This window comes from Chiloscyllium plagiosum, unplaced genomic scaffold (assembly GCF_037043375.1).
Source record: "Chiloscyllium plagiosum isolate Xiang-an unplaced genomic scaffold, Cpla_swu_hap1 HiC_scaffold_12, whole genome shotgun sequence".
NCBI classification, from domain to species: domain Eukaryota; kingdom Metazoa; phylum Chordata; class Chondrichthyes; order Orectolobiformes; family Hemiscylliidae; genus Chiloscyllium; species Chiloscyllium plagiosum.
The window spans coordinates 35,301,188-35,329,031 of record NW_028270150.1 but is presented as its reverse complement, the minus strand read 5'-3'; the positions used below and the strand labels follow the sequence as shown (position 1 = coordinate 35,329,031).

The window sequence follows — 27,844 nt, the reverse complement described above, 5'->3', positions numbered from 1 at the left end:
CCACCCTACCAACCTTCGCATAAACCAAATCATCCACCGACATTTCCGCCACCTCCAAAAAGACCCCACCACCAGGGATATATTTCCCTCCCCTCCCCTTTCTGCCTTCCACAAAGACCGTTCCCTCCATGATTCCTGGTCAGGTCCACACCCCCCTACAACCCACCCTCCCATCCTGGCACCTTCCCTTGTCACCGCAGGAACTGTAAAACCTGCGCCCACACCTCCTCCCTCACCTCTATCCAAGGCCCAAAAGGAGCCTTCCACATCCATCAATGTTCTGCCTGCACATCCACTAATATCATTTATTGTATCCGTTGCTCCCGACGCGGTCTCCTCTACTTTGGGGAGACTGGGCGCCTCCTAGCAGAGCGCTTTAGGGAACATCTCCGGGACAGCTGCACCTATCAACCACACCGCCCCGTGGCCCAACATTTCAACACCCCCTCTCACTCTGTCGAGAACATGGAGGTCCTGGGCCTCCTTCACCGTCACTCCCTCACCACCAGACGCCTGGAGGAAGAATGCCTCATCTTCCGCCTCGGAACACTTCAACCCTAGGGCATCAATGTGGTCTTCAACGGTTTCCTCATTTCCCCTTCCCCCACCTCACCCTAGTTCCAAACTTCCAGCTCAGCACTGTCCCCATGACTTGTCCGGACTTGTCCTACCTGCCTATCTCCTTTTCCACCTATCCACTACACCCTCTCCTCCCTGACCTATCACCTTGATCCCTTCCCCCACTCACCTATTGTACTCTATGCTACTTTCTCCCACCCCCACCCTCCTCTAGCTTATCTCTCCACGCTTCAGGCTCTCTGCCTTTATTCCTGATGAAGGGCTTTTGCCTGAAACATAGATTTCACTGCTCCTTGGATGCTGCCTGAACTGCTGTGCTCTTCCAGCACCACTAATCCATAATTCTTCAAAACATCTGGACAGCTTTTGCTAAATAAACCAACCATGCAATTGTATCTCATGCTGGGCCCTGTTCCAAATTTTGGAAGTGCAGGCTGGTTGACTATGGTCAGTACCAGTGCCTGCAGTACCTTGTAACCAGCAGGTAGGATGTGCCATTTGATACAATCTGTCAATCTTGGGTTGTAAGCCTACGTGGCGTCATACACCACGTTAGTCATTTGTGTGACTGGCAGAATGTCCTTTTGGCTTGATAGCAGCATCCTAATAGTGGTGACCACCACTAGTGTTTCTACTGCATAGGAGCAGCATAAAACCACTAGTTTCACCTATTGCTCAAATTTTTAAGATAAGTAATCTAATCTAATCTAAATTTGGATTAGACTTGGCACTTTTTCAGGCCCAAAAATGACAGGCAGAAGCCAGTTCACAAATTTGGGAGATGTACAGGCAGAAATTATCGGAGTAAGAAGTATAGAATCCCTACAGTTTGAAAGCAGGCCATTCAGCCCATCATGTCGACACCAACCCTCTGAAGAGCATCTCACCCAGACTCTCCTTTCATTTTCCCCTCCCGCAATACCTGTAGCCCTGCATTTCCCGTGGCTAATCCACCTCGCCTCCACATCTGTGGACATTATGGGCACTTTAGCATGGAGAATCCATCTGAACTGCACATCTATTGGACTGTGGGAGGAAACCAGAGCACCCATATGAAATGTGCAGACAGGTAGCAATTATTTTACACGATTATATTTTATATTGCTTTTATATGCCCATTCCACCATTAGTGAATAAATGGCTTGGCCTCTATTTATAGGATTATCAAGAAGACCAGTCTTACAGTATGTAGAACATTAGGAATCCCAACACACACATGACCCAACACAGGTAGGTTTGTGGTGGATCGTTGTAGAGAACCCCTCACCTGAAGATACTGAGGAATGGAACTCATGTGACAACGCTGTTTCAAAAGTGAAGTTGAGCATACAATTAGAATCCATTTACGAATTTTCCTACATGTTACTGCAGATTCAACTATAGCTAACATATCTATATAAAAGATACAAACCCTACAAACCGTAGGGCATGAGATGTTATTTCATCAAAGACACGTTCCATGGAACTCTTAGAGATTATTTGAGCTGGGCCTACAGGGATCCCATGGCAAAACCACCTATTTGATCATACATGTGTTAAAACTGAATTCAGCAACATGATTTACTGAGTTCAAAATTCAATGAATACTGTTTCTCACAATGGTAGCAGGTTTAGCTCACCATGATTACAGTGTATCTGTGCAAATGACCATTGTTTCCTTGAGTGATATGTTTAACTATCAGTGACCACTAACCAGTGCATTCTTCATGGCAATGCATCTAGTAATCAGTGCTGTTTGGTTGGCAAGTATAGGTTCTCCTTTCATACAGGATAAATGTTATTTCCCTTTACTTTGGTCAGTCTTGTTAAGTATCCTGTCTAAAGCAGCATCTTTAAAACAGGAAATAGAAACAGGGGGAGGGTTAAGGTGGGAATTCCAGAGCTTAAGAGTTTGGCAGCTGAAGGCATGATCACAAATGGTGGAGCAATTAAATCAGGAATGCTGAAAAATCCACAATCAGAAAATTGTAGCCCTGGAGGAACTGACAGAGGTGGAGAGGAAGGAAGGAATTTGAAACCAAGATGAGAGTTTTAAAATCAAGCCATTGTTGATCTGGGAACCAGTGTTAGTCAGCAAAAACAAAATAACGGGCAGCATGTTTCCTAACTACTATGTACAACATGGATGGTATATTGCATGGCACATTGTTTAAGAATAACACATTGACATGTGCGAGCACACAGATCTTAAGAGAACATTGCTTCACTACAGACTATTATTTCCTGCCTGATACATTCCATTTGCTGTACAGTTGCATGTTAGATGGAACATTGATGAATGAATGTGATTGGAGCAATTGAGAATATGGACAGTAATGTTTTTAATGTATGCACTTTGAGAGTCAGAGGCCAACCAAAAGTTCATTGGAATAGTCAAACCTAGAGGTAACAGAAGCCTTGATGAAACCCAAGGTAGGGATAGAGCTGGCTACATTAGGCGGTGGAAATAGGCCTGGGATGGCAAGGATAATTAGTTCAAATTTTTGTGTCAAACAGTCTGATCAGCTTGAGACAGTTACCAAGCAGAGCAGTCAAAGCTGTGGCTTTGAAATGGTGTTTGCCATGCATATCAAAGAAAATGACGTCAGTGTTCCTCATGTTTTGCTGGGGGAAATTGCTGCTCATCCAAAATGAGATGCCAGACCAGTGCAGTTTTGCTTCTCGTAACTCCATTATCATAGACTGATTGATTGTTTATATTTTACTCTTCACAATTTGGTACAGGCAGAGTATCCTATTAAACCCATCACTTGGTGGTGAAGAAAGCAGAAATAAGTCATTCTCAAGTGGCAGAAGCACCTGCCTGCTTAGTAATGTAAGATGTAAAATGAAGCACCCTGTTCTACAAAATAATGTTCATTTTAATTTTGAAGTTGCTCTATGCTCCTAAACGTCTCATTCTCTCCCAACCTTCACTTCACACCTAGACATTAAAGCCTCCCGGCCCCTGCTCACACTGTTGTTCCAAGTTGAGGATGTCTCCCTGCTCCCAGTACTGTCCTCTAAGCCCTGCCCCACTCTGGTGCAGGCTTCTGTGAATATCCTACCTGAAGAGCTGACTAAACTGAGCAATGAAAAATAGACTCTTCAGCAAAAAAAAAGCAAAATCTAGGAAAATTATGCTCTCCTCCTAGTCCAAATGATGGTTGAAATTATTTCTTTTTTTAATGCCATAAGCTAGTTAGCTATTATTCTCTTTGTAGGTTTTTAAAGCTATATTCCTGAAATATGGGTATCAATTGACTAAAACTCTGATTTTAAAATTTTATTAGTTTTACTTCATGAAACATTTGTGCTTTTATATCTTGTTTTAAAGGGAGCAAGCCTGTTTGCTGGTTGTTGTACAGAAGATGTTGCCCAGCTGATGTGGGATGTGTATCTACAGCAAGCAGACCCTTTCCTAATTTTCTTTCTCATGTTAGTCATTCTAGTTAATGCAAAGTAAGTGTCTTTTTTGTATTTTTTTTCCAATGCCAAGATTGTCAATTTAACATTTGCATCTTACATATTATGAATAGATAGTTAAATAATGTGGTTTTGCTCAGTTCATTTGATCTATCTAGTTTTGATTTTCATATTTGTTTAAAAAGGCTTTAAACCTTTTATAAATTCCTTTTCTCTCATATATTTTATTTACTATTTGTACTTAATTTAAAAAGTTAGTAACTATGCAAACATTCAGCTAAAATGTCATGTTAAAAGGCTGACTTTTGCAGTTGAATCATCATTTTTTATTCTTAAATTGCCTTAAAACCGAATAACTATTCAGTTATTGTGGTTCTGTTCGCTGAGCTGGGAATTTGTGTTGCAGACGTTTCGTCCCCTGTCCAGGTGACATCCTCAGTGCTTGGAAGCCTCCTGTGAAGCGCTTCTGTGATCTTTCCTCCGGCATTTGACACTACAACACAAATTCCCTGCTCGGCGAACAGAACCACAACAATGAGCACCCGATACAAATCTTTGAACTATTCAGTTAGTTGTCTTACCAGTTGATTGTATCTTCATACTTAGATTTTTTGCCATTTTCCCCATCGACAACCTCTGCTCTCATTTCATCCATGTGACCCACATGCAGTTCATTTGACCTGCTCCTATCCTCAACTTGTGGCCACTCAAATATTTTCTTCTGAACCTTAGACTGCTGATCTTTTATATGCCTCTCTTTGCTTACCCAATGCTTATTTCCCTTTTTTTTTTTGGAACTGTTGTTATCAATTCTGTTCTCAAACCAGAATTACTTACCCATGACCTCTCTCTGTCATCTTTTCTCACACATCATTCTGCTTAAACAGGACAACTCTTCAATACCTATAGTTGAACTCTTATTATGGTGGAAGGCACAAAACCTGGGAGATGGATTCAGTTGTCTCAGTTCACTGACTTGTTGAGATGATGGTTTTTCTTAAAAACCAAAAGAACTGTCAATGTTGTAAATCAAAAACAGAAATTTCTGGAAAAACCCAGCAGGTCTGGTAGCATCTGTGAAGAGAAATCACAAAAATTTCGGGTCTAGTGACTCTTCCTCAGAACCAATGGTAGCTAGGAGAATGTTGGTGTTTAAGTGGAAAGTAGTGTGGGGGGAGGGGGTAAGGAATAAACGATAGATGGGGATAGAGGCCAGAGAGAACAGCTACTGAACAAACAAAGGAGTGGGTAATGATCTGGCTAGGAGGATGAACACTGTTAATGGAGACTGTTAGTGGCTAACAATGGGTAAAAGCAGTTTGTGATAACAAGGCCTGGTGTGTGGGGGTGGGTGGTGGGACATAGGAGAGTTCAAGCCCTAAAGTTATTGAACTCTATATTGAGTCCACAGGGCTGCAGGGTCACCAGGCGGAAAATGAGATGTTCTTCCAGCTTATGCTGAGCTTCACTGGAGCACTGTAGCAAATATGAGACAGAGATAGTGATCAGAGAGCAGGGAGGTGTGTTGAAGTGGCAGGCAACTAGAAGCTCAAGGTCACTTGTGCGAAGCGGTCACCCAGTCTACACTTCATTTCTCCAATGTCAAGGAGACCACTGTCAGCAGCGAATGCATTAGACTAGATTATGAGAAGTGCAGGCAAAGCACTGCTTCACCTGGAAGGTGTGTTTGAGCCCTTGGATACTGAGGAAGGAGGAGGTAAATGGGCATGTGTTGCACCTTCAGCCATTGCAGGGGCAGGTGCAGTGGGGGGGATGTTGGAAGTGAAGGAAGAGTGGATCAGGGTGTCCCAGAGGGAATGGTCCTTGTGGAAGGTGGATAAGGGAGGGGAAGGGAAAATGTGTTTGCTGGTGGCATCTCACTGGAGGGGGCAGAAATGGCAACTAATGATCTTCTGGATGTGAATACTGGTGGGATGGTAGATAAGGACAAGGTTGCTGGAGGGAAGAGAGGGGGTGACGGCCAAGTTGCAGGCGATGGGCCAGACCCAGATGAGAGCCCTGTCAACAAAGGTGCTGGGGAATCCTCGGTTGAGGTAGAAGGTGAACATTTCGGAGGCTTCCTTATCAAAATCGGCAATGTCAGAACATGTGACAGAGACAGAGAAACTGGGAGACTGGAACTGTGCTTACAGGAAGCAGGTTGCAAGGATGTATCCTCCAGGTAGCTGTGGGAGTCAGTGGGTTTATATTGGATATTAGTGGTGCTTTCTCTTGCCATGATTTCCTGTTATTCAGTCTCTCTTCTCCAGGCTCTTTTCACATCACAGGAGGCACAAGCAATTGGTACACTATCTGCAAATTCCCTCAGTTAGTGATTAAAGGCCAGCCCTTAAAGCAACTGTTGAGGATAATACTGAAGAAGTTCAGTTTATTTCAAGTATTTTGCCATCTGCCCCTTGCACCAGTCCTGAGGGCTTCTGCCAGTATCATGCACACCTCAAGCTGTTCAACTACCCAGAGTCTATCAGATAATTATTGACAGGCATACATACTTGTTCACAATTCCGCAGAGCAATCATTAACCGCTTGCTGGTTGAATCTCTCTTTAAACACATAGGTGCTGGCTTGTCTGCAAACAGCTTTCCCCTATTGTATAATAGTGCAGTGTACACATGATTTGCAGCAAGTTTCAGCAGTTTACTTTTCAAATGTGCAGCAATTCGTTCCATGATCCTTTATTTTTACACAAGTTCTTTTATCATTTTAGTCAACAATCAAAAGTACAAAGATATCATCTTTACAGCTCAGACAAAACAGATAATGCAAAACTGCATGAGACTTCATGTTGCAATTTTTGTAAGATTTTAACCTTGCTATCATCAAAAACCTTGTCCATGTTTTATTTTTGGCCTCTGGAAGGGGATTTGGTATCTGTTGTATCACTCTTTTTATTGCTGACCGAGGCCAACTTCCTATCCACCAACACATTAAATTTAAAGTACTCTTCCTCAAGTCCCTTCAAGGTCATGCTGTACCTCTCGTCTTGGGTTCCTTTTTGTTTGATCTGACCTTTTTATAACATCCTACTTCTCTTCATCCCATAATGCATGACAGATCATTCAACAGTACAACTCCATGCTCAATCTCTCTTTCTTGAAATGTTCTTTTCTATTGCTGTATTTAACATTTGGTGAAAATAACATGCTGTTTATAGAGTCATAGAGATGTACAGCATGGAAACAGACCCGCTGGTCCAACCCATCCATGCCGACCAGATATCCCAACCCGATCTAGTTCTACCTGCCAGCACCCGGCCCATATCCCTGCAAACCCTTCCTATTCATATACCCACCCAAATGCCTCTAAAATGTTGCAATTGTACCAGCCTCCACCACGTCCTCTAGCAGCTCATTCCATACACTCATCACCCTCTGTGTGAAAAAGTTGCCCCTTAGGTCCCTTTTATATCTTTCCCCTCGCCCTAAACCTATGCCCTCTAGTTCTGTACTCCCGTACCCCAGGGAAAGGACTTTATCTATTTATCCAATCCATGCCCCTCATGATTTTATAAACCTCTATAAGGTCACCCCTCAGCCTTCGACGCTCCAGGGAAAACAGCCCCAGCCTATTCAGCCTCTCCCTATAGCTCAATTCCTCCAACCCTGGCAACATCCTTGTAAATCTTTTCTGAACCCTTTCAAATTTCACAATATCCTGTGGGCGACATGGTGGCACAGTGGTTAGCACTGCTGCCTTACAGCGCCAGAGACCCGGATTCAATTCCTGCCTCAGGCGACTGACTGTGTGGAGTTTGCACATTCTCCCTGTGTCTGCGTGGGTTTCCTCCGGGTGCTCCGGTTTCCTCCCTAAGTCCGAAAATGTGCAGGTTAGGTGAATTGGCCATGTTAAATTGCCCGTAGTGTTAGGTGAAGGGATAAACGTAGGGGAATGGGTCTGGGTGGGTTGCGCGTTTGGCGGGTCGGTGTGGACTTGTTGGGCCGAAGGGCCTGTTTCCACACTGTAAATAATCTAATCTAATCTAATCCTTCCGCTAGGAAGGAGAACAGAATTGCATGCAATATTCCAAAAGTGGCCTCACACCAGTGTCCCGTACAGCGGCAATATGACTTCCCAACTCCAATACTCAATGCTCTGACTAATAAAGGAAAGCAGACCTTACTACCCTATCTACCTGCGACTGCACTTTCAAGGAGCTATGAACCTGCACTCTAAGGTCTCTTTGTTCAGCAACACTCCCTAGGACCTTACCATTCAGTGTATAAGTCCTGTTAAGATTTGCTTTCCCAAAATGCAGCACCTCGCATTTATCTGAATTAAACTCCACCTGCGACTTCTCAGCCTGTTGGCCCATCTTATCAAGTTCCTGTTGGATACTGAAGTAACCTCTTTCGCTGTCCACTACACTTCCAATTTTGGTGTCATCTCCAAACTTACCAACTCTACCTCCTACATTCACATCCATATCATTTCTATAAGTGACAAGAAGCGCTGTACCCAGCACCGATCCTTGTGGCATTCCACTGGTCACAGGCCTCCAGTCTGGAAAAGCAACCCTCCACCACCATCTTCTGTCTTTTACCTTCAAGTCAGTTCTGTATCCAAATGGCTAATTCTCCCTATATTCCATGAGATCTAACCTTGCTAACCAGTCTATCATGAGCTACCTTGTCAAACGCCTTCCTGAAGTCCATATAGATCACATCTACGGCTCTGCCCTCATCAGTCTTCTTTGTTACTTCTTCTAAAAACTCTATCAAGTTCGTGAGACATGAATTCCCATGCACAAAGCCATGTTGACTATCCCTAATCAGTCCTTGCCTTTCCAAATACATGTACATCCTGTCCCTCAGGATTCCCTCCACCAACTTGCCCATCACTGACATCAGGCTCAGTGGTCTCTAGTTCCCTGGCTTGTCCTTACCACCTTTCTTAAATAATGGTACCACGTTAGCCAACCTCCAATCTTCTGGCACTTCACCTGTGACTATCGAAGATACAAATATCTCGGCAAAGGGCCCAGCAATCACTTTCCTAGCTTCTAGAGTACACCTGATCAGTCCTGGGAATTTATCTACCTTTATGCATATGACTTCCATGTCCTTCTCCTAGTAAACATTGATGCAAAATACTCGTTTATTATCTTCTCCCCCCCCCCCCCCCCCCCCCCCCCCCAATCTCCTGTGGCTCCACACAAAGGCCTTATTGCTGATCTTTGAGAGGCTCTATTCGCTCCCTGGTTACCCTTTTGTCCTTAATGTATTTGTAAAAACCCTTTGATTCTCCCTAACCCTATTTGCCAAAGCTATCTCATGTCCCCTTTTGCCCTCCTGATTTTCCTCTTAAGTATACTTCTACTGCCTTTATAATCTTCTCAGAATTCACTCTCTTTCTCCTGTCTATACCTTTTTCTTTAACCAAACCCTCAATGTCTCGAGTTATCCAGCATTCCCGACACCAACCAGCCTTTACTTTCATCCTAACAGGAAAATACTGTCTCTGGACACTCCTCTCATTTCTGAAGGCTTCCCATTTTCCAGCTGTCCCTTTTAACCTGTGAACATCTGCACCCAATCAGCTTTTGAAAGTTCATCCCTAATACCATCAAAATTGGCTTTCCGCCAATTTAGATCTTCAGCCTTTAGATCCAATCTATCCTTTTCCATCACTGTTTTAAAACTAATAGAATTATGGTCTCTGGCCCCAAAGTGTTCCCCCATTGACAACTCAGTCACCTGCCCTGCCTTATTTCCCAAGAGTAGGTCAAGTTTTGCACCTTCACTGGTACAGTTAACTGAAATCTCCTTACAAATTTGTTTCTCAATTTTCCATTGGCCATTAGGGGGTCTATAATACACTCCCAATAAGGTGATCATCCCTTTCTTATTTCTCAGTTCCACCCAAATAACATCCCTGGATATATTTCTGGGAATATCCTCCCTCAGTACAGCTGTAATGTTATCCTTTGTCAAAAACGCTACTCCCCCTCCTCTTGCCTCCCTTTCTATCCTTCCTGTAGTATTTGTATCCTGTAACATTAAGCTGCCAGTCCTGTCCATCCCTGAGCCACATTTCTGTAATTGCTGTGATATCCCAGTTCCATGTTCCTAATCATGCCCTGAATTCATCTGCCTTCCCTGTTAGACATCATTGCATTGAAATAAGTGCCATTTAATTTATCAGTCCTATCTTGTTCTCTGCTTTGTTCCTGCCTGCCCTGACTGTTTGATTTGCTTCAATACCGTTAGCTCATAATCCAGCCACTCGCTCATGCACTCAGATTGGTCACGGTCCACTTTCAGTTGATCAAAGCTAAGCCCAGCAGGCAATTGCAGACTATAATATAGTTGTTCATTATGCCAGTATTTGATTAGCATTGTGGTGGCAAATTGCAGCCTATATCCAATTTGGTTGTGTTCACTTTTGCAACATGTAAATAAAAGCTTGTCTTTGGAATTGTCTGATTACTTGCCTGGATGTAGTAGACAATGACAAGTTGGGGGCCTGCAACAGGCATTAGAGACAGAGTAGCGGTATATTAGAGAGGGTTGTTAAATGGACCATTGCTAATGCCACGTTACCTGTGTTGTTTGGTAATTAAACAGCAACGAGGGTGAGAATGGGGTTGTGTGTGCAAGGGAATGTCAGCGAACAGCAAGGTTTTGTGGCTGCTGTGCTTAAACACAGGTTTTCAGATTACACCAAACGCAACCTAGGGAAACTCAGCATGTTTTACAGTATCTGTACAGAGAGAAAACTAATTAATGTTTTAAATTTGGTATGACTCTTCAGAACCTTTTTCAGTCTAATTGGATCATTTGTGAACTGAATACCAAGTGATTTCTGATCTTGGAGATCCCTTTCATGTATATTTTCAGTACTTGGTGTTTCTCCAAGAACAATAATACATCTGTCCTTTTTTTCCCCCAGAGAATTTATATTGTCTCAAGAGGCAGAAAGTAAGGAAAACCTCATGCGTAAGTATACCAGATATATTCCTGGAATAATTTCCTTTTCTTTCCAATTGAAGTTGCATGTATTGTTTTTAATGAAGAATTCTTAAATACCCCATGTTCAATGTTATGAATACTTAACCCACAAAGAAAAGAACGCAATATTGTCATCTCAACTACAGAAAATGGATGAAGTGATCATTCTTGGTCAATATTTAGGCTAGATGTTTAGCACATAATTTTGAAATTGTTCTCACTAATTGACAGAAGATATAGTTGACTTATTTTGTCCATCTTTTCAGAAAGGTGTAATTAAGGCTAATTAAATTTGAGAAGACCTTTGAGTTCTCTTATTGAAGCTTCTATCTTACCTATCTGAGCTAATGTTGAACAAATAAGTGTCAAAAGTAACGTGTTTGAACATACATTTCAATTTAAACATCAACTCTTTTAAGCATTTTCCATTTAAATATATATATATATAACTTGAAAACCTTGTCTCACAAATTGGAAATTTTGAGATGGTATAATGTCTGAATCAGAAAGATAAAACTCAAAATCTTGAAACTTCAACAATCCAACTGCTGCATTCCTTTCCAGCTGTCATTTCTTAGGGTGAGCATATAGACGTTTTGATAACATTTGTACTAAAAACCTGTTTGAAATAGTGTTTGTTGACACCAACAACTGTGAGGAACAATGTACGTGCGCTCATTTGGGAATGCACGTGTCGAAACACGGATATTATCACAAATACTTTACATGTGACATCAGGTACAAATGTATTACTGCGCATGCACAGGGAAGAATGTGATTTTAAAATTTTGAAACCCTCTGAGCCAAGGGAAGAGGGCCCAAAGTGGGGTGGGAGCAACAAGGAGTACTCGAGTTGGGAGGATGGGATGAGATGCGACGAGGAAAGCCCAGGAGCCAAGATGTCCTCTCCATACTTTCCCAAACTCCCACTCTTCCCTCTGCTCCTTCCCAGGTTCCCAATTTCTCCCCTCCCTCCCTCTCCCCTTCTCCTCCTGATAACACTTCCTCCTTGTTACCTGCCTCAGTCCTGATCTCTTATCTCCCATCCCCCTGAAATCTGCACATGTGAGTTTAATGCAGAAAAGTGCGAGGTGATTCACTTTGGAAGGAGCAACAGGAATATAGAGTACTGGGCTAATGGTAAGATCTCAGTGTCCAGGTACATAGATCCCTGAAGCTTGCCACCCAGGCAACATCCTTTGACACTGTCCACAACTCCTCCAATCATGGTGTCATCCACAAATTTACTAACCCATCTTTCTATGCTTTCATCCAGGTTACTCATAAAAATGACAAACAGCAGATCCCAGGCCCCAGAACAGATCCTTGCAGTACACCATTAGTACCTGAACTCCAGGATGAACATTTCCCATTAACCACCACCCTCTGCTGCCTTTCAGCTAGCCAATTTCTGATCCAAACTGCCAAAGCATCCACAATCCAATGCCTCTGTATTTTGTTCAATTGCCTACTCTGGGAAACCTTATCAAACGCTTGACTGGAATCCATATACACCACATCAACAGCTTTACATCATCCACCTTTTTGGTCACCTTCTCAAATAACTCAGTAAGGTTTGTGAGGCACGACCTACCCTTCACAAACCGTGTTGACTATCCCTAATCAGCTTATTCCTTTCTGGATGATTATAAATCCTCTCTTATAACCTTTTCCAACACTTTACCCACAACCAAAGTAAGGCTCACTGGTCTATAATTACCAGGGTCATCTCTACTCCCCTTCTTGAACAAGGGGACAACATTTGCTATCCTCCAGTCTTCTGGTACTATTCCTGTAGACAATGACGACATAAAGATCAAAACCAAAGGCTCAGCAATCTCCTCCCTAATTTTCCAGAGAATCCTAGGATAAATCCCATCCAGCTTAGGGGACTTATCTATTTTCACGCTTTCCAGAATTACTAACACCTCCTCTTTATGAACCTCAGTTCTATCTAGTCTCATAGCCTGCCTCACAGTATTCTCCTCGACAGCATTGTCTTTTTCCTTTGTCAATACTGATAAAAACTATTCATTTAGTATCTCTCCTATCTCCTCTGACTCCACACACAACTTCACACCACTATCCTTGACAGGCCCTAATCTTACTCTAGTCATTCTTTTATTCCTGACATACCCTAGAGAAAGCTTTAGGGTTTTCCTTGATCCTCCCTACCAAAGACCTCTCTTATAACCTTTCCCTCCTGACTCTTCTTAGCTCTCTCTTTTTAGGTCTTTCCTGGCTAACTTGTAACTCTCAAGTGCCCTAACTGAGCCCTCACTTCTCATCTTTACATAAGTCGCCTTTTTCCTCTTTACAACAGATTCAATTTCTTTAGTAAACCACAGTTCCCTCATTTGACCACTTCCTCCCTCCCCAACAGGTACATACCTATCAAGGACATGCAGTAGCTATTCATTGAACAAGCTCCACATTTCAATTGTGCCCATCTCCTGCAGTTTCCTTTCTAACCTCAGCCCATAGTACCTCAATAGATGAATTTTCATCAAACGTCCTTTCTGCCACCATAGTACTGCCCTTGACTAACAATGCAACACCTCCCCCTCTTTTACCACCTTTCCTGTTCTTGCTGAAACATCTAAGCCCCAGAAGCTGTAACAATCAGTCCTATCCCTGCTCTATCCATGTCGCCAAAATGGCCACAACATTGAAGTCCAGGTACTGCTAACCCATGCTGCAGGTTAACCCACCCTATTCCAGATGCTCCTGGCGTTGAAGTAGACACACTTCAAAGCACCTTCCTGCCTGCCGGTACACTCTTGCAACCTTGAAACCTTATTTATAACCTCACTACTCTAAATCTCCTGTACACTGGAGCTGCAATTCAGGTTCTTATCCCCCTGTTGAATTAGTTTAAACCCTCCTGAAGAGTATTAGTAAATTTAATAACAGCCCCCCCCCCCTTTAAGACATTTGTACCCTCTCTGGTTCAGGTGTAGACCATCCCATTTGTAGAAGTCCCACCTACCCCAATTATCCAAGTATCTGAATTCCTCCTCCTGCACGATCCCTGTAGCCACGTGTTCAACTCCCCTCTCTCCCTATTGTTTGTCTCACTAGCGCGTGTCATGTGCAACAAACCAGAGATGATAACTGTGTTTGTTCCAACTCTAAGCATTGTGCATACTTCCAGGTGCAACTAAACTTGCCCAATGGTTAACAAGAAGCAGAATAAACAGTACTTAAGTGCTGGTAACTTTTAAAGAATGATGCAAACCCTTGCACATCCTTTTGTTTTTAAACACACCTTTTCCCATTTTGTTGCACAACCAAGGATAAGGAAAATACCAAGATACAATCTGTATAAGCTTATTTTCTTTGTTTGGTTTTTGTTAACTCTTTACATTACAGTCAGGCTTGATCAAACATATTGTGTGCATTTGTGCTGCTTTTAGGTGTCAAAAGAACTCCCTTAATGTATTTTCCTGGTTTTATTTCCTGATTTTACAAATTAGTTTTTGATTCATTCGCAATAGAAATGTAAATTTGGAATATACTTCACATTAGTATGTGAGAGCAAGATTGGGGCCATGGATTCAAACTATTAAAAAGAAAATTTAGAATGAATACTGAGAAATTCTTTGCAAATCTAGTGATTCATAGAAGGAAATGACTTCCAGGTAGTGTAATGGACTTGAAATTCCTGGAGAAGCCTGTTGCTACAGTGAAGAGAATTTGGTGTCTATTATTATGGACCGAATGCCCTTTCTTCTGCTCTACTATTTTGTGACATAATGTTTTTTCTGGTCCTCTTTAAATACAGCCTAATAGAGCATCATACTCAACCTTTGCCACTTCTGTGTGCATGTACAGAATTGTCTATTCTTAATTCTGTTTTCAATCATTAATATAACCATTGAAGATTAACTTTAAAACAATTCAATGGATCAGTGTTATCCGCATTTAATTTTCACCCTTCGTTACCTTTTAAAAAGCTAGTGATGTGATATTTTCTTGCACTATTGATGTCAGTTTATGCAATTGAGTGATTTTGTAGCCCAAATGTTGCAGAGTTAATATTCCTTAATATTAACGAAGAAATTTCTTATAGGCCAAATTGGGTACAGCATGCCATAGGGGTGGCATGGTGGCTCAGTGGTCGGCACTGCTACCTCACAGCGCCAGTGACCCCGGGTTCGATTCCAGCCTCGAGCAACCTTGTGGAGTTTGTACATTCTCCTTATGTTTGTATGGGTTTCTTCCGGGTGCTCAGGTTTCCTCCCACAGTTCAAAGATCTGCAGGTTAGGTGGATTGGCCATGCTAAATTGCCCATAGTGTCCATGGATGTGCAGGCTAGATGGATTAGTGCATGCGAAATGCAGGGCTACAGGGATAGGGTAGGGGGTGGGGTCTGGGTGGGATGCTTTTCAGAGGTCAGTATGGGCTCAATCGGCCAAATGACCTGCTTCCACACTGCAGGAATTCTATGATTCTTTCAGAAAAGAAACATCATAGAACAGTTGTGAATTGTGACAACTCAATAAACTACCATGTTTGAACTATTTGAACTTTTAGTCTCTGGATTGTTCATCCATACCTCTGGGCCACATGTCCAGCAACGTTACTATGTAGTACCATATCCAAGCAACTGAGACCTTAACTGCTAAGGTACTGTTCATAATTGATTTTTTTTTTAATGAGGAATCATCAATGGCTAATCAAATAACAAAATTAAAACCACAAAGCAGCAACATCAATGCGTGGGAGAGACATCACCTCTGAAACTCTGATGTACTACATGAACCGAAAGGGCATTGTTGCCCTCAAGATTGCCAACAACCTGCCCCTTCCTGTGTTCCACTCTCAATCAAGCCAGGCAAAATTGCCTTAAATATTAAGAAGATTTCTAAATTCTATTTCAATTTTGATAATACATAGATACCAATGTACAACACTGAATTCCACACTGTAACAAAATGCATGTTTAACCTTCGTGATTGTGTATTGCTTAAGGAGAATATTGGAAAGAAGGAATTTTATTACTAGCAATGTAAGTTTAACTACTTAAGCCACATTGTTCAAGCTTTCAAAATGAGGTTTGCAGCAAAACTTTTAGGTGTAGCTGAAGCTCAGTTTAGGCTATTTCTTAGTCAAACCACAATGGCATAACATTCCCTTCCACTTTAGGATAATAAATATATATGGTTATGTAAACCATAATGCAGTATAATATGGAACTAAAAAAGCAATTTGTAGAGAGAATATGTTTGTCATTCGAATAATTTAGAAATGAGGAATTATTTTCTCTTTCTGCTCAATATCTTTGTAAGAATTCTCCATTTTCATTAGCTTAAAATATTTTGATTATACTTTCTCAGTAACATTTTTAACATTTATCATCTACTCAGGGTAGGGGATTTTAATGGTAGGAAATTGAAATCTTGCCACCAACATGTTCAGTGTCAGCACCAAGCACTCCTAGGTCAGCATAATCAGATTAAGGGTTAAAATATTATCTAATTTATTACAGCAATATGCTTTGCCCCCATTTCCAAAGGGGGCTTTTGCACTATTGTGGCACAGTTTTTGTTTTCAATTTCCCAAACTAGTCACTTGTCCTGGAACTTCTGGAATAAGATGCAAATTTGTGCCAAACTAATTGCTTAGTCTTTTTTTCAAATAGTACTTGTTTGGCCTGAGGCTACCCAGACTCATTTCATTTGTATTTCTTACAGTCAACAGTCAGAAGACTTTTGTCAGTCTATGCTGAATTTATGCACTGGCTCCAAAGATGAAAAGCTTGTGTGCCACTTTTTCTCCTGCCTAAACTTTCTAATTGGCTCCTTATATCACTTTGGATTATTGTTTTAAAAAACAGGCAAGTTTAAAATAATCAAAGAATTTGCATATGTAACTATGTCTTGAATGTTAATTTGATGCACCAATGATTTACATGTAATTTTGTTCTGAAAGTAGTTATCAATTCAAAATTACCTTTGACTTGATCCTTGTTGAACCTCAAGGTGTTGGAAATAGTGGGGCTGATTTCCTTGACTTCTGTGGTTAGTGAGCTAATTATTCCCTTTGTGCAAAAGGTGATAAGAAATGGATAGCTAAACCTTGAGTTCTTGTAATGCTCCTTTGAAAAGTTGCTGATTGGAGAATTTGGAAAGGTTGGAGCACCAACCGTTCAATGCCTACCATCAAAGTAGGCATTGAATGGTTGGAGCTGAAAATTTGTTGCTGGAAAAGGGCAGCAGGTCAGGCAGCATCCAAGGGACAGGAGAATCGATGTTTCGGGCATAAGCCCTTCTTCAGGAATGAGGAAAGTGTGTCCAGCAGGCTAAGATAAAAGGTAGGGAGGAGGGACTTGGGGGAAGGGCGTTGGAATTGTGATAGGTGGAGGGAGGTCAAGGTGAGGGTGATAGGCGGGAGTGGGGTGGGGGCGGAGAGGTCAGGAAGAAGATTGCAGGTTAGGAAGGCGGTGCTGAGTTCGAGGGATTTGACTGAGACAAGGTGGGGGGAGGGGAAATGAGGAAACTGGAGAAATCTGAGTTCATCCCTTGTGGTTGGAGGGTTCCCAGGCAGAAGATGAGGAGCTCTTCCTCCAACCGTCGTGTTGCCATGGTCTGGCGATGGAGGAGTCTAAGGACCTGCATGTCCTTGGTGGAGTGGGAGGGGGAGGTAAAGTGTTGGGCTATGGGGTGGTTGGGTTGGTTGGTCCGGGTGTCCCAGAGGTGTTCTCTGAAACGTTCCGCAAGTAGGCGGCCTGTCTCCCCAATATAGAGGAGGCCACATTGGGTGCAGCGGATGCAATAGATGATGTGTGTGGAGGTGCAGGTGAATTTGTGGTGGATATGGAAGTGTCCCTTGGGGCCTTGGAGGGAAGTAAGGGGGAGGTGTAGGCGCAAGTTTTGCATTTCTTGCGGTTGCAGGGGAAGGTGCCGGGAGTGGAGGTTGGGTTGGTGGGGGGTGTGGACCTGACGAGGGCGTCACGGAGGGAGTGGTCTTTTTGGAACGCTGATAGGGGAGGGGAGGGAAATATATCCCTGGTGGTGGGGTCTGTTTGGGATGGCAGAAATGATGGCGGATAATACATTGTACATGGAGGTTGGTGGGGTGGTAGGTGAGGACCAGTGGGGTTCTGTCCTGGTGGCGGTTGGAGGGGCGGGGCTCGGGCGGAGGAGCGGGAAGTGGAAGAGATGCGGTGGAGGGCATCGTCGACTACGTCTGGTGGGAAATTGCGGTCCTTGAAGAAGGAGGCCATCTGGGTTGTACAGTTTTGGAACTGGTCCTCCTGGGAGCAGATGTGGCGGAGATGAAGGAATTGGGAATATGGGGTGGCGTTTTTACAGGGGGCAGGGTGGGAGGAGATGTAGTCTAGGTAGCTGTGGGAGTCGGTCGGTTTATAGTAAATGTCCGTGTCGATTCGGTCACCCGAGATAGAAATGGAAAGGTCTAGGAAGGGGAGGGAGGAGTCTGAGACGGTCCAGGTGAATTTGAGGTCGGGGTGGAAGGTGTTGGTAAAGTGGATGAACTGTTCAACCTCCTCATGGGAGCACGAGGCAGCGCCGATACAGTCATCGATGTAGCGGCGGAAAAGGTGGGGGGTGGTGCCAGTGTAGCTGCGGAAGATGGACTGTTCCACATATCCTACGAAGAGGCAGGCATAGCTGGGGCCCATGCGGGTTCATTGAAGGTTGGAGCTGTTTAAATCCAATTGGGGGCAGTCTTTGCCTTCGTGCTGTCCAGCACATACATCCACACGTCGCGTTATGCCCTACTTCTCAACCCTCTGCAATTACCAAGGCCCTTAAAATATGGTATTACATTCCATGTATAGATCCAGTTTTCTCAATTGTGATCTCTTAGCTCCTTCCGTCAACAAGCTGTATTTCTGATTGTTGATCCTACTGGATCTAATAATCTTTATTTTGGAATAGATTTAAGGGCTTTTTAACTTGCCTGTATTAGAGCTGTGAAGGAAACCATTGACTTTAAGAAAAAAAACACTCAGCATCTGGTTTATGACACACTTAATTGCCTCTTAAAGCCGATCTTACTGTGCAAGATCACAATTTGAAAATAATCTTTAAGAAATTACTTATAATGCATTACCTTAAAATATTATTTGACCATAACATTTAAATGTAAACCATTAAACACCAGCATTGCAATTGTTCTTGGATAAACAAGTTCTTCAACCATTTTAAAGAAAGCAAAACAAAACTGATGCCTTTTCTTGTGCTATCTTCACTTTCTACCTATATCTTCCCTGTCATCCATAAGCTCCAATGACTGCTTCATTAGGCTTAATCCTGTCAGCACAACGACATGCTGCTGCTTTCTCAATTGAGTCTATTTCTGTGCACTTTCTTTTTGTTTACAACATTGCCAGTCCTTTTCTCTGTTGTCACCTTGATAAGAATCCATGTCTCTGCTACCTTGAGCCTCATGTTTCGCGCTGGTCTTGTAGCCAATCTTCACCATTTCCACCTTCCTTGCAGCATTTCATTCAGAATACCATATGTCATGTTACCTGCTCAGAGCTGACCAGTCTGTACTCTACTGCCACATTATGGACATAGAAGCAGTGTTAAGTCTGGAGCCTACTCTACCATTTTAGATCATGGTGAATCATCTACCCTAATGCCACATAGCTATTTCACTGGCACATTGTTGACAAGGTTATCAGTGGCGTGATATTTTAGATATCCTGTTTCTTGGTATTGTTGTTGGGAGTGTGGTGTCATCCAATTTTGATTTGAATAAAACTAATCCTGTTATTTTCTTAATGATAAAAAAAAATCAAGACCTGTGGAGGAACAAAGGGATTTAAGTCTCTGTTTCCAAAAGCGAGTGCACACATGCAAAAAATAATCAGACAAACTAAAGGAATGTTAACTTTATCCCAAGAGAAGTCAAGAAATAGATAAATAAGATGATGCCGCAATTGTACAGACCCTTGGTTAAACCTTATGAAGAACTGCATTCAGTTTTCAGCATGTGACCTTAGGAGCAAAATGTTGACTTTTGAGGAGGCACAGCACCAATGCAACTAAAAGGTGAAGAGCAAGGGTTGAAGCACGATAATTTGGTTTAATTTCTGGTTTACAATGATTCCTTGTACTGTAAAGAAAACAACATAAGGCACTTCATTTGGACAAAGAAGTAGGTGAAAAATGCTCAGTCTTGTTACTCCATGCTGCAGAAATTGATTTTATTTAATGGTTTACTTTGAAAAATAAAATCTACAACACAAATGTTCCCAAGCTAACATACTGTTATGAATAAATCATGATTTACTATGCTAGCTTATATTCTGAATTTTTTTTCTAGTTTGTGCTTCACGTAATGGCATAATTAACTGCAGTAGCTGTCACTTTAAAGTATTTGAGTAAATTGTTTAGAGAACATCTGATCCAAAATTCCATGTTAATTTGATTCCTCTATCTTTGAATAATAGAATGAATGATTTGTTACAGAAGTGTTTAAAAATTGCCTGGAGGTTGTTTATTCTTCATTGGTACAGTAGTTTATTGTATACTTTTTGTTTTGATGGGTGTTTTGAATTACTGCTGTTTCATTGTCAAGCATTTGTTGACAAGATTATCATTGGCATGATATCCAAGATGATTTTGCTTGTTCTATCCATTTTGCCATAATCTAATAACTAGGCCATTTGAGGGAAAGGCAAATCTAAAGGACTTAGAGGAAGGTGATCCGTGTTTTCGTTTTCACCTTGATTAATAGTTTTCCTTGTTTTCTTTAAAGTAACATTGTGAATTGAAATTATTGGCATATTGTGTGTAAATATTATAACTGAGCCCTGAAGCTTAACATAAGGAGATCAGCAAAAGAAACAGGAAATAATTGTGCATATTGGAACATTGAGCATGTGGTGAGGCAGAGATTATGCTGTTAGAAGAATGATAGAAACGTTTCTAAGTGGGTAACATACACACAACTGCAGAAAGGTTCAAGAAGTGCATATAAATTAAGTGGTAAGAGCTTTCTATTTGGTTTGCATGAATAAATAATGAAATTTCCTTACCCATTGCAGAAAGACAAATCAATATTTTCCTTTGTCTGCACTTACAACTGCATTTAGGTCAAACAAAACTGCAGATGCTGGAGATCTGAAACAATCAAAAACAAATATTGCTGGAGAGTCTCAGCAGTATTGGCAGTATCTGTGAAGAGAAACAGAGTTAGCTGAGTTCAGTGACCCTTCAGAACTAAAAGCAACCAGGAAAAGGCGGTATTTATGTTGATGGGAGCATGGAATAGGGAGTGCGCAGATGGGTGGATACAGAGCCCAGCATGAGAGAAATGCAGTCTCCTCTATATTGGGGAGACAAAACATAGACTGGTAGACCGCTTTGTAGTACATTTGCGTTCTGTCTGTATAAATGATCCTGAGCTACCAGTTGCATGGTACTTCAGCACACCACTGTGTTCGCATGCTATTATTTCTATCTCAGACCAGCTGCAATGCTGTAGTTCAGCTGAGTGCAAGGTGGAGGAACAATGTCTCAAGTTCCACTTGGGAACCGTACAAACTTAAGGATTCAATATTGAGTTTAACAATTTCAGAGCATGAACACCAACTTCCTTATCCATTACCGATCCCCACGACTCCTGGTCTTGTCATGAAGTAGGTTGCTTTCAGCAAAGGCAGCCCAGGTCCAACTACTCAATCTCCATTATCACCTATCCAGCTACTCTTCCTGGCTTACTATTAACAATCACTTTGCCTGCCTAACCTTATAGGTAGAGACAGAAAACAAATGTCCCTATCCCCTCTTCCCTTTTCCCCCCCCTTCCCCTTCTCCACCCCCCCCACCTCTCCCCTCTTCCTCCCAGTCTCCCCCCCCTCCCCCTACCCCCACACCTCTTTCGCCCCTCTCCCATCTTCCTTCCTTCCTTCCCCAAATCCCTTCATTGTAAGTCTCGCACTTTCTTAGCTGCTTCTACTTCTGAAAGAAGATCACTGAACTGAAAATTAAAATTGTTTTCTCTCCACAGATGCTGCCAGACTTGTTAGCTTCTACAGTAATTTGTTTTTTTTTGTCCTGAATGTATATAGTTTATTGCACTTGTTCTTCCTTTTCAGGGGAAAAAAAACCTTCCTTTATTGAAAAAAATACTTTTGAGAAAATAAATAATTTTAATATCTGTTTTGAATTGTGTGTCCTCCCTGTTAATTATTTCTTTTGTGACAGTGCAGCTAACAAGATGCATGTGTGGCAAAAATAATGCATCTATGTAAATATTGTTTGCCAAGTACAAACCATAAACATCTGGGTATTTCAGTGTACAATGTTGTAAATTATATTTGAAATCAGTGCAAAACTTTGTTTACCTGTTTGTTCCTCCCCCTTCAAAGGATGTTGGGCCTTTAACACTGCATAGTCTAATCTCTGATTCCAAGTAAGGAGATTACTAAAGCGATAAATATAATTGTCTTATTTTACAAAGCACTGTTTGTTGTCAGCGTGTGTTTAAACTTGGTGCAAATGTTTGTATTTCAGGATCTCTTGAACATGTTCCATGCAACCTGGAGATTGAAGATATAGAGGATCTCTATTCATTGGCACTGTATTATTATGCCCGAACACCTGCTTCTTTTAGAAAGGTACTTCTATTTCTGGAGCACAAAAATATTCATCTTTTAATTTTGATTCACATGTAGCAACTAAACATACGATCAAGAGTCCGATTAGGCAGAATCTTTTTAAAAAGAAATATATGACTTGTTTTTGAAAATTTGTAGTAATAAAAATTTGAATTAACATCAAATGCCAACTGAAAGAATAAAATATCTGTCTATTTAAAATATATACCAAGACAGGAATATTTGTCTGCCTTCTGTTCTAAAAACAGTGAACATGGAAGGTGTCTTCTATTGTGAAAAGAAAAACAAATGCAAGAATTTCAGACAGTGTAATTGGGATAGTGGTGAACATTGTTATTTAAAACCTTGCTGTGCCAACTCAGACAACTAATTTGACATGCTGATATAGGCAGGTTTCTTTGTCTTTTTCTCTTGTTCATCCTTCAAGAAGATCATGTTCATCATCTGGCAGTTTGATAGGTTTGCAGTGGGTATGTAGGTTCCTGCTAAGGAACCTGAAGGTAATGATGAAAATAGAACAGGGTGCCACAGATTGAATTTTGAATAAGGCGCTGGCTTCGGATTTCCTTTCTTTGCATCTTCCTGTGATATGTGCTTGCTTGAGAAGGAGGCAGCAGCTATTTTCGTTTGACCCCAAGAGGTTTAACACTTGGGATGAATTTCTTGCTCGATTTGAAATCAGCATCAAAGTTGATATAAATGAAAGGTTCAAAATGCCCTTGTAGTACTTCCTTTGCACCCCATAAACACATTTGCTTTATGACCAGTCCAACTCAGTTGTGACTTGTTGAATCCTGACATTGCCAACTCAGGTGAGCACTTCAGTGTCTTTTTTTTAAAAACGTTCTGCCATCTGATGTTCAAGGGCTTCCAAAGGCAGCTTAAGTGGTTAACTTTTTTGGCATGACACTCATACAATGTCCACCTCTTTCCCGCCAACAACAGACTGGGCAGAATAATTATTCCCTTTCTGTTTGAAAGGCAGACTAACTCTGCCTCAATCTCAGACTGATGGTCAATGTCTGAAGAAGACTACACTTGGTTTTGCAATTCTTGCATGTGACTCACCCACAATCTAGGCAACATCGAGGTGGTGTGCCTTGAAGATAAGTGAACTTATTCACTCCTGAACATGAGCTGAAACCTTCTTGGGTTCAAGATGGGGCTTTCCTGCAGACTGGTACATTATTTCAGTTTTTTTAAGGCTGAAGTTGTCACATGAATTGAAGAACAGTCCATTCTATGTTACGGGTTACACTCTGACCCATTGTCATTAGCAAACAGTAAACAGTAAATGACAATGTATTCCCTCAGAGACCTTGGTCTTTGTCTGGAGTTGTCTCCAATTTGAGAACCTTCCAATCCATGCAATTTCTGATTTTGATGCCATGATAAGTATCATGAAGACATTTAAGAACACGGAGAGAAGGAAAAAAAATGCTGAAGGTGAATGGTGCTAGTGTGCAACGCTGATTTAATTCCATTAGTTACTAGGGATGGATCAGAAGACTCGATGCCATCCAAGATACAAGCCAGCATGCTGTCATGGAACTGTCGAAATGTACTGTTGTATTACTGTGGCAGGTTGCATAAGGATACATGAACAAGGTCTGGGATAAGTCTCCTTTGTTTTGTGACAGCTAAGAATGGTACTTCAGGAAATAGTCATGCATCTGCTTCTCATGACTTGTGTGACATAACAATGGAGCATTATATGTGGGTTAGCTTGCTGTCTGTGGTTATGCTTGAACTAATAATGGCATAATTGGTATTTGCCTTCCTTATGCTTGCCAGTTGCAAAGGAGCATTGACTGTTGTCAAGATCAAAGTAGCCGCTAATAGCATTGCTGAAATGCAATTGTTACATTTCACTGGGTAGCATGCTGAAAATAGAGTCACACTAATCTCAGGAAATCATTTCTATTCATCACACAGGTGAAAATATTTTAATGAGTATGCAGAATTCCCCAATTTACTCTGTCCTTTTAGACAAGGTTGACAAAACATGGACCAGATTTGTATACTTAACAAGAGTTACTACCTATAATAAATAAGTACACTCTTAACTACACACAAATAATTGTGAAGCACCGGCATATAACTAACAAAACTCTAATGCCCATATAAATTGTCCCTCTATAAAGTGTGCTCATAGGCATGGATGAGAAAAAATACACCGGCGTTACGGTCAGAGGGAGAGACTGGGAAAGCAATTCAGGGGTTCCTGTTCACAGAATTTACAATGAGGATTCTTGTATGGGTTAGAATGTTGCTTCTTGGCCTGCCTTCAGATGCATTAATTTGTTTATAGGATGCACAATTTACACTTGCGTTTCTCTGACTTGCTAATTAGAAGTCACTTAGAACAACCGCTAAAGGAAAAGTAAACAGTTTTCTTCAAGCTTGATGTGTTATTTAATGCAGAAGACAGCTTCTGAGTTTGAGAGTATCCAATGCTTCCTCCCCAACTTGTTTTTAGTCCCACGCTTTTCAGCTGTCTGGGATCTAACCTCAGTTGTTGGCAGTTAGAAGTCCTTTGGCCTCTGAACTAGTGAGCAGTTATGACGACAATCCGCTACTTGTTGCCAGCAGAATCTCTTTGTATACTGTCATTGGCTCCAACTTGACTACAAACTATTTCAACAGCTTGAATCAACAGCCGTGCAAACAATACTTAGAATGGGTCTTAGGTTATTTGCTTTCAAAAACTGCAGTAATCCTTCAGTCCTGAAAGAAAAATGCTGAACTCATCATCGAAACATTTCTGTAACAGTAGCTGTGGTGGGCTGGGATGAATTTAAATTGATCTTGAATTGAAGGGCCAAATGGTCTGCTGTGCTGTTTTAGAAGAGAATTCTGATTGATTGAATTCTAGTATCAATGAGACATTACATAGATTTTATCTAATTGTTTAAGTACAGTTGTGATACAGCATTCTGTAGATCTTGAGTTTGTTCTAAATTGTACAGATTCAAATATCTTTTTCTCAAATCTCTAATCTGTTAATATTGACCTGGATTTTTACATCAACGGAGAAGCAACAGAACCTTTCATTGACAGTGCCCTCTAAGAAAGTTGCCCATGAAGGTCCACCAAGTTCTGTGGCACCGTTTTCACTTTGCCCAATGTTAATTTCATTCTAGTGCCAGTTATTGGGGAATTCTGGTGATCACCTACCATGATGTCATCGGGCTAATCAACCAATTATATTATAACACTTTCATGGATTGCAAACCAGGAAGAAACAAGCAGGTTTTATTACTCATGTGATGTTATTAAAGTTGGGCATAAACTGAAGGTGAGAGCATTGACATAAGGTGAAATATCAAAAGAAATTTAGCATAAAGAAGTTTCTTTTTAACAAAATCTATGCAATTTTTTCAAATCATGGAAAGGAAAAGCGTGATATTTAACATAAAATTAGCATTTCTGGCCAGAGGTTGACTCAGTGTTGAGTCTTTGGTGTTTAAAAGACAGTTGCACTTCATTCAACAAGGCAAAACCATTTCAAGTAAAATAAAACCAAGAACTGTGGATGCTGGAAATCTGAAACAGATTGCTGGAGAAATTCAACAAGTCTTACAGCATCTGTGGAGAGACAGCAAAGTTGAAATTTCAAATACAGTGATCTTTCTTCAGAACTACTAGTAGCTAGTAATGACACAATTGTCATATAATTGCTCATGACTAATGACATTACTCACGACAGGATAACCAAAACCTATTTGGAAGTAATCTACTGGGCTTGAAAGATGATGAGATGGATCTGAGCCAAGCTTTATGTTTGCCTGTTTCCGTATCGGAGATACTACAAGCAAATCAACAACAAGGGGTATGATATACAAATAAACAAACCAACTTGTTTAAACAAAACAGTTTATTCTAGGCAAAACTCAGATTTGTATTATAATAATAATGTATGTTCTCATTAATGACTTAAGTATCAGGAAACGTTTTATGTTAATAGTGTATCTTAGAAGACCATCTACTGGTACAAAAGCACACCATGGTGGATGTTAGAAGTCTAAAATAAAAATAGCAAATGCAGCATCTGCAGTGAGAAAAGCAGAAGTTAATGTTGCAGGTTGACCATTCATCCAAATTAAAATGTTTGAATTGCACCAGATTTTAAGCAAGTACATAGGAATAGAGAGTGTGGAGGGGAAGAGAAGAAAATAAAAGCAAAGATCTGTTCAGGCGAAGACAAGTGAAATTAAATAATGAGATCGTGATGGGCATTGGTGATGGTGTGATGAGGTAAAAGACGCTAAAGGAGCTATAATGGGCAAAGTCTGAAGCATTTTGCTTTGCAAAAAAGGGAAAGTATAAGTTTGTTCTTTGATATCTAGCAGTTTGCAACATTGTTCAGATAATGGATATCAGATATTTAGGTTAGAATCTCTAGTGTTGTAATTTGAGAATGTAATGAGATGTAAATATACAGACGTAATGGGAATTATAAACATCCTGATTCATTATAGAAGCAGCTAATTATTTCAGAATATTATAGTTGGGTAACCTTTTTACACTAGACTGCAAGCCTCTCATTTTATCTATCTTGTGTTTCTTTATTCTTTTTCCACTTTAAAGGATGGAGTTCGTTTCTTTGTAGTGGATTGTCGACCTGCAGAACAGTACAATGCTGGGCATCTTTCTACAGCATTTCATTTGGATTCTGACCTGGTAAATAAAAATTTGTACTAAAAAGTTACTGCTTGCTCTGATTGATATGCTGGACTGCTCACTAAAAAAAAAGCTGAATAATTACATTGTTTGGAAAGCTTGCAGGGACTTTACCGTTAGTATGAGATACGTGTCTACTTTTCAAGTTCGAATTCCAATAGGTTTCACAGTGGGCCCCCAACGCTCTGGAAAGTTTGCAAATAATGTTGTATGGATTTTTGTGATAGGCAACACAAATGGTCTCTGGTAGTCTCAAATTAATTTGTGTGTAATACTTGTTCATGCTGTGAAAGGTTCGCATTTATCAGAAAAATACTACAGTAGAATAATCTTGGAAGTTGGAGTGAGTCAGTAGGTAATCTAACTTGTATAGATCTTTAGTGATGTCAAATTTGGGATATCAGGTATTATTATGGCAAAATTGTTTGTCTGGTCTGAAGCTGTGAAAGCAGTTGTACTGGTGAACTTAACTTCATGACAATTTTTAAAACATTGTGAGAAATAATATAAATGGTGCTAGAAAATATAATTACTAAAATAGCAAGCCTGAAGCAGGTGGTCAGACGAGTTGACTATTTTCCTTCTCGAGTAATGTATTTTGATTGGGAA

General features: G+C 41.0%; 1 protein-coding gene across 3 annotated transcripts in view; it reads left to right on the top strand.

Annotated features, from left to right (window-relative positions):
* tbc1d23 (TBC1 domain family, member 23) overlaps window positions 1-27,844 on the top strand; it is an 80,064-nt gene that overhangs the window by 32,376 nt on the left and 19,844 nt on the right. For all 3 annotated transcript variants that reach the window (XM_043701149.2, XM_043701148.2, XM_043701147.2), the window contains 5 exons: window positions 3,896-4,020; window positions 10,894-10,940; window positions 22,449-22,552; window positions 26,262-26,384; window positions 27,143-27,235. In XM_043701149.2, coding sequence (XP_043557084.2) covers window positions 3,896-4,020; window positions 10,894-10,940; window positions 22,449-22,552; window positions 26,262-26,384; window positions 27,143-27,235 — 492 coding nt within the window. The remainder of the gene's footprint in view (window positions 1-3,895; window positions 4,021-10,893; window positions 10,941-22,448; window positions 22,553-26,261; window positions 26,385-27,142; window positions 27,236-27,844) is intronic.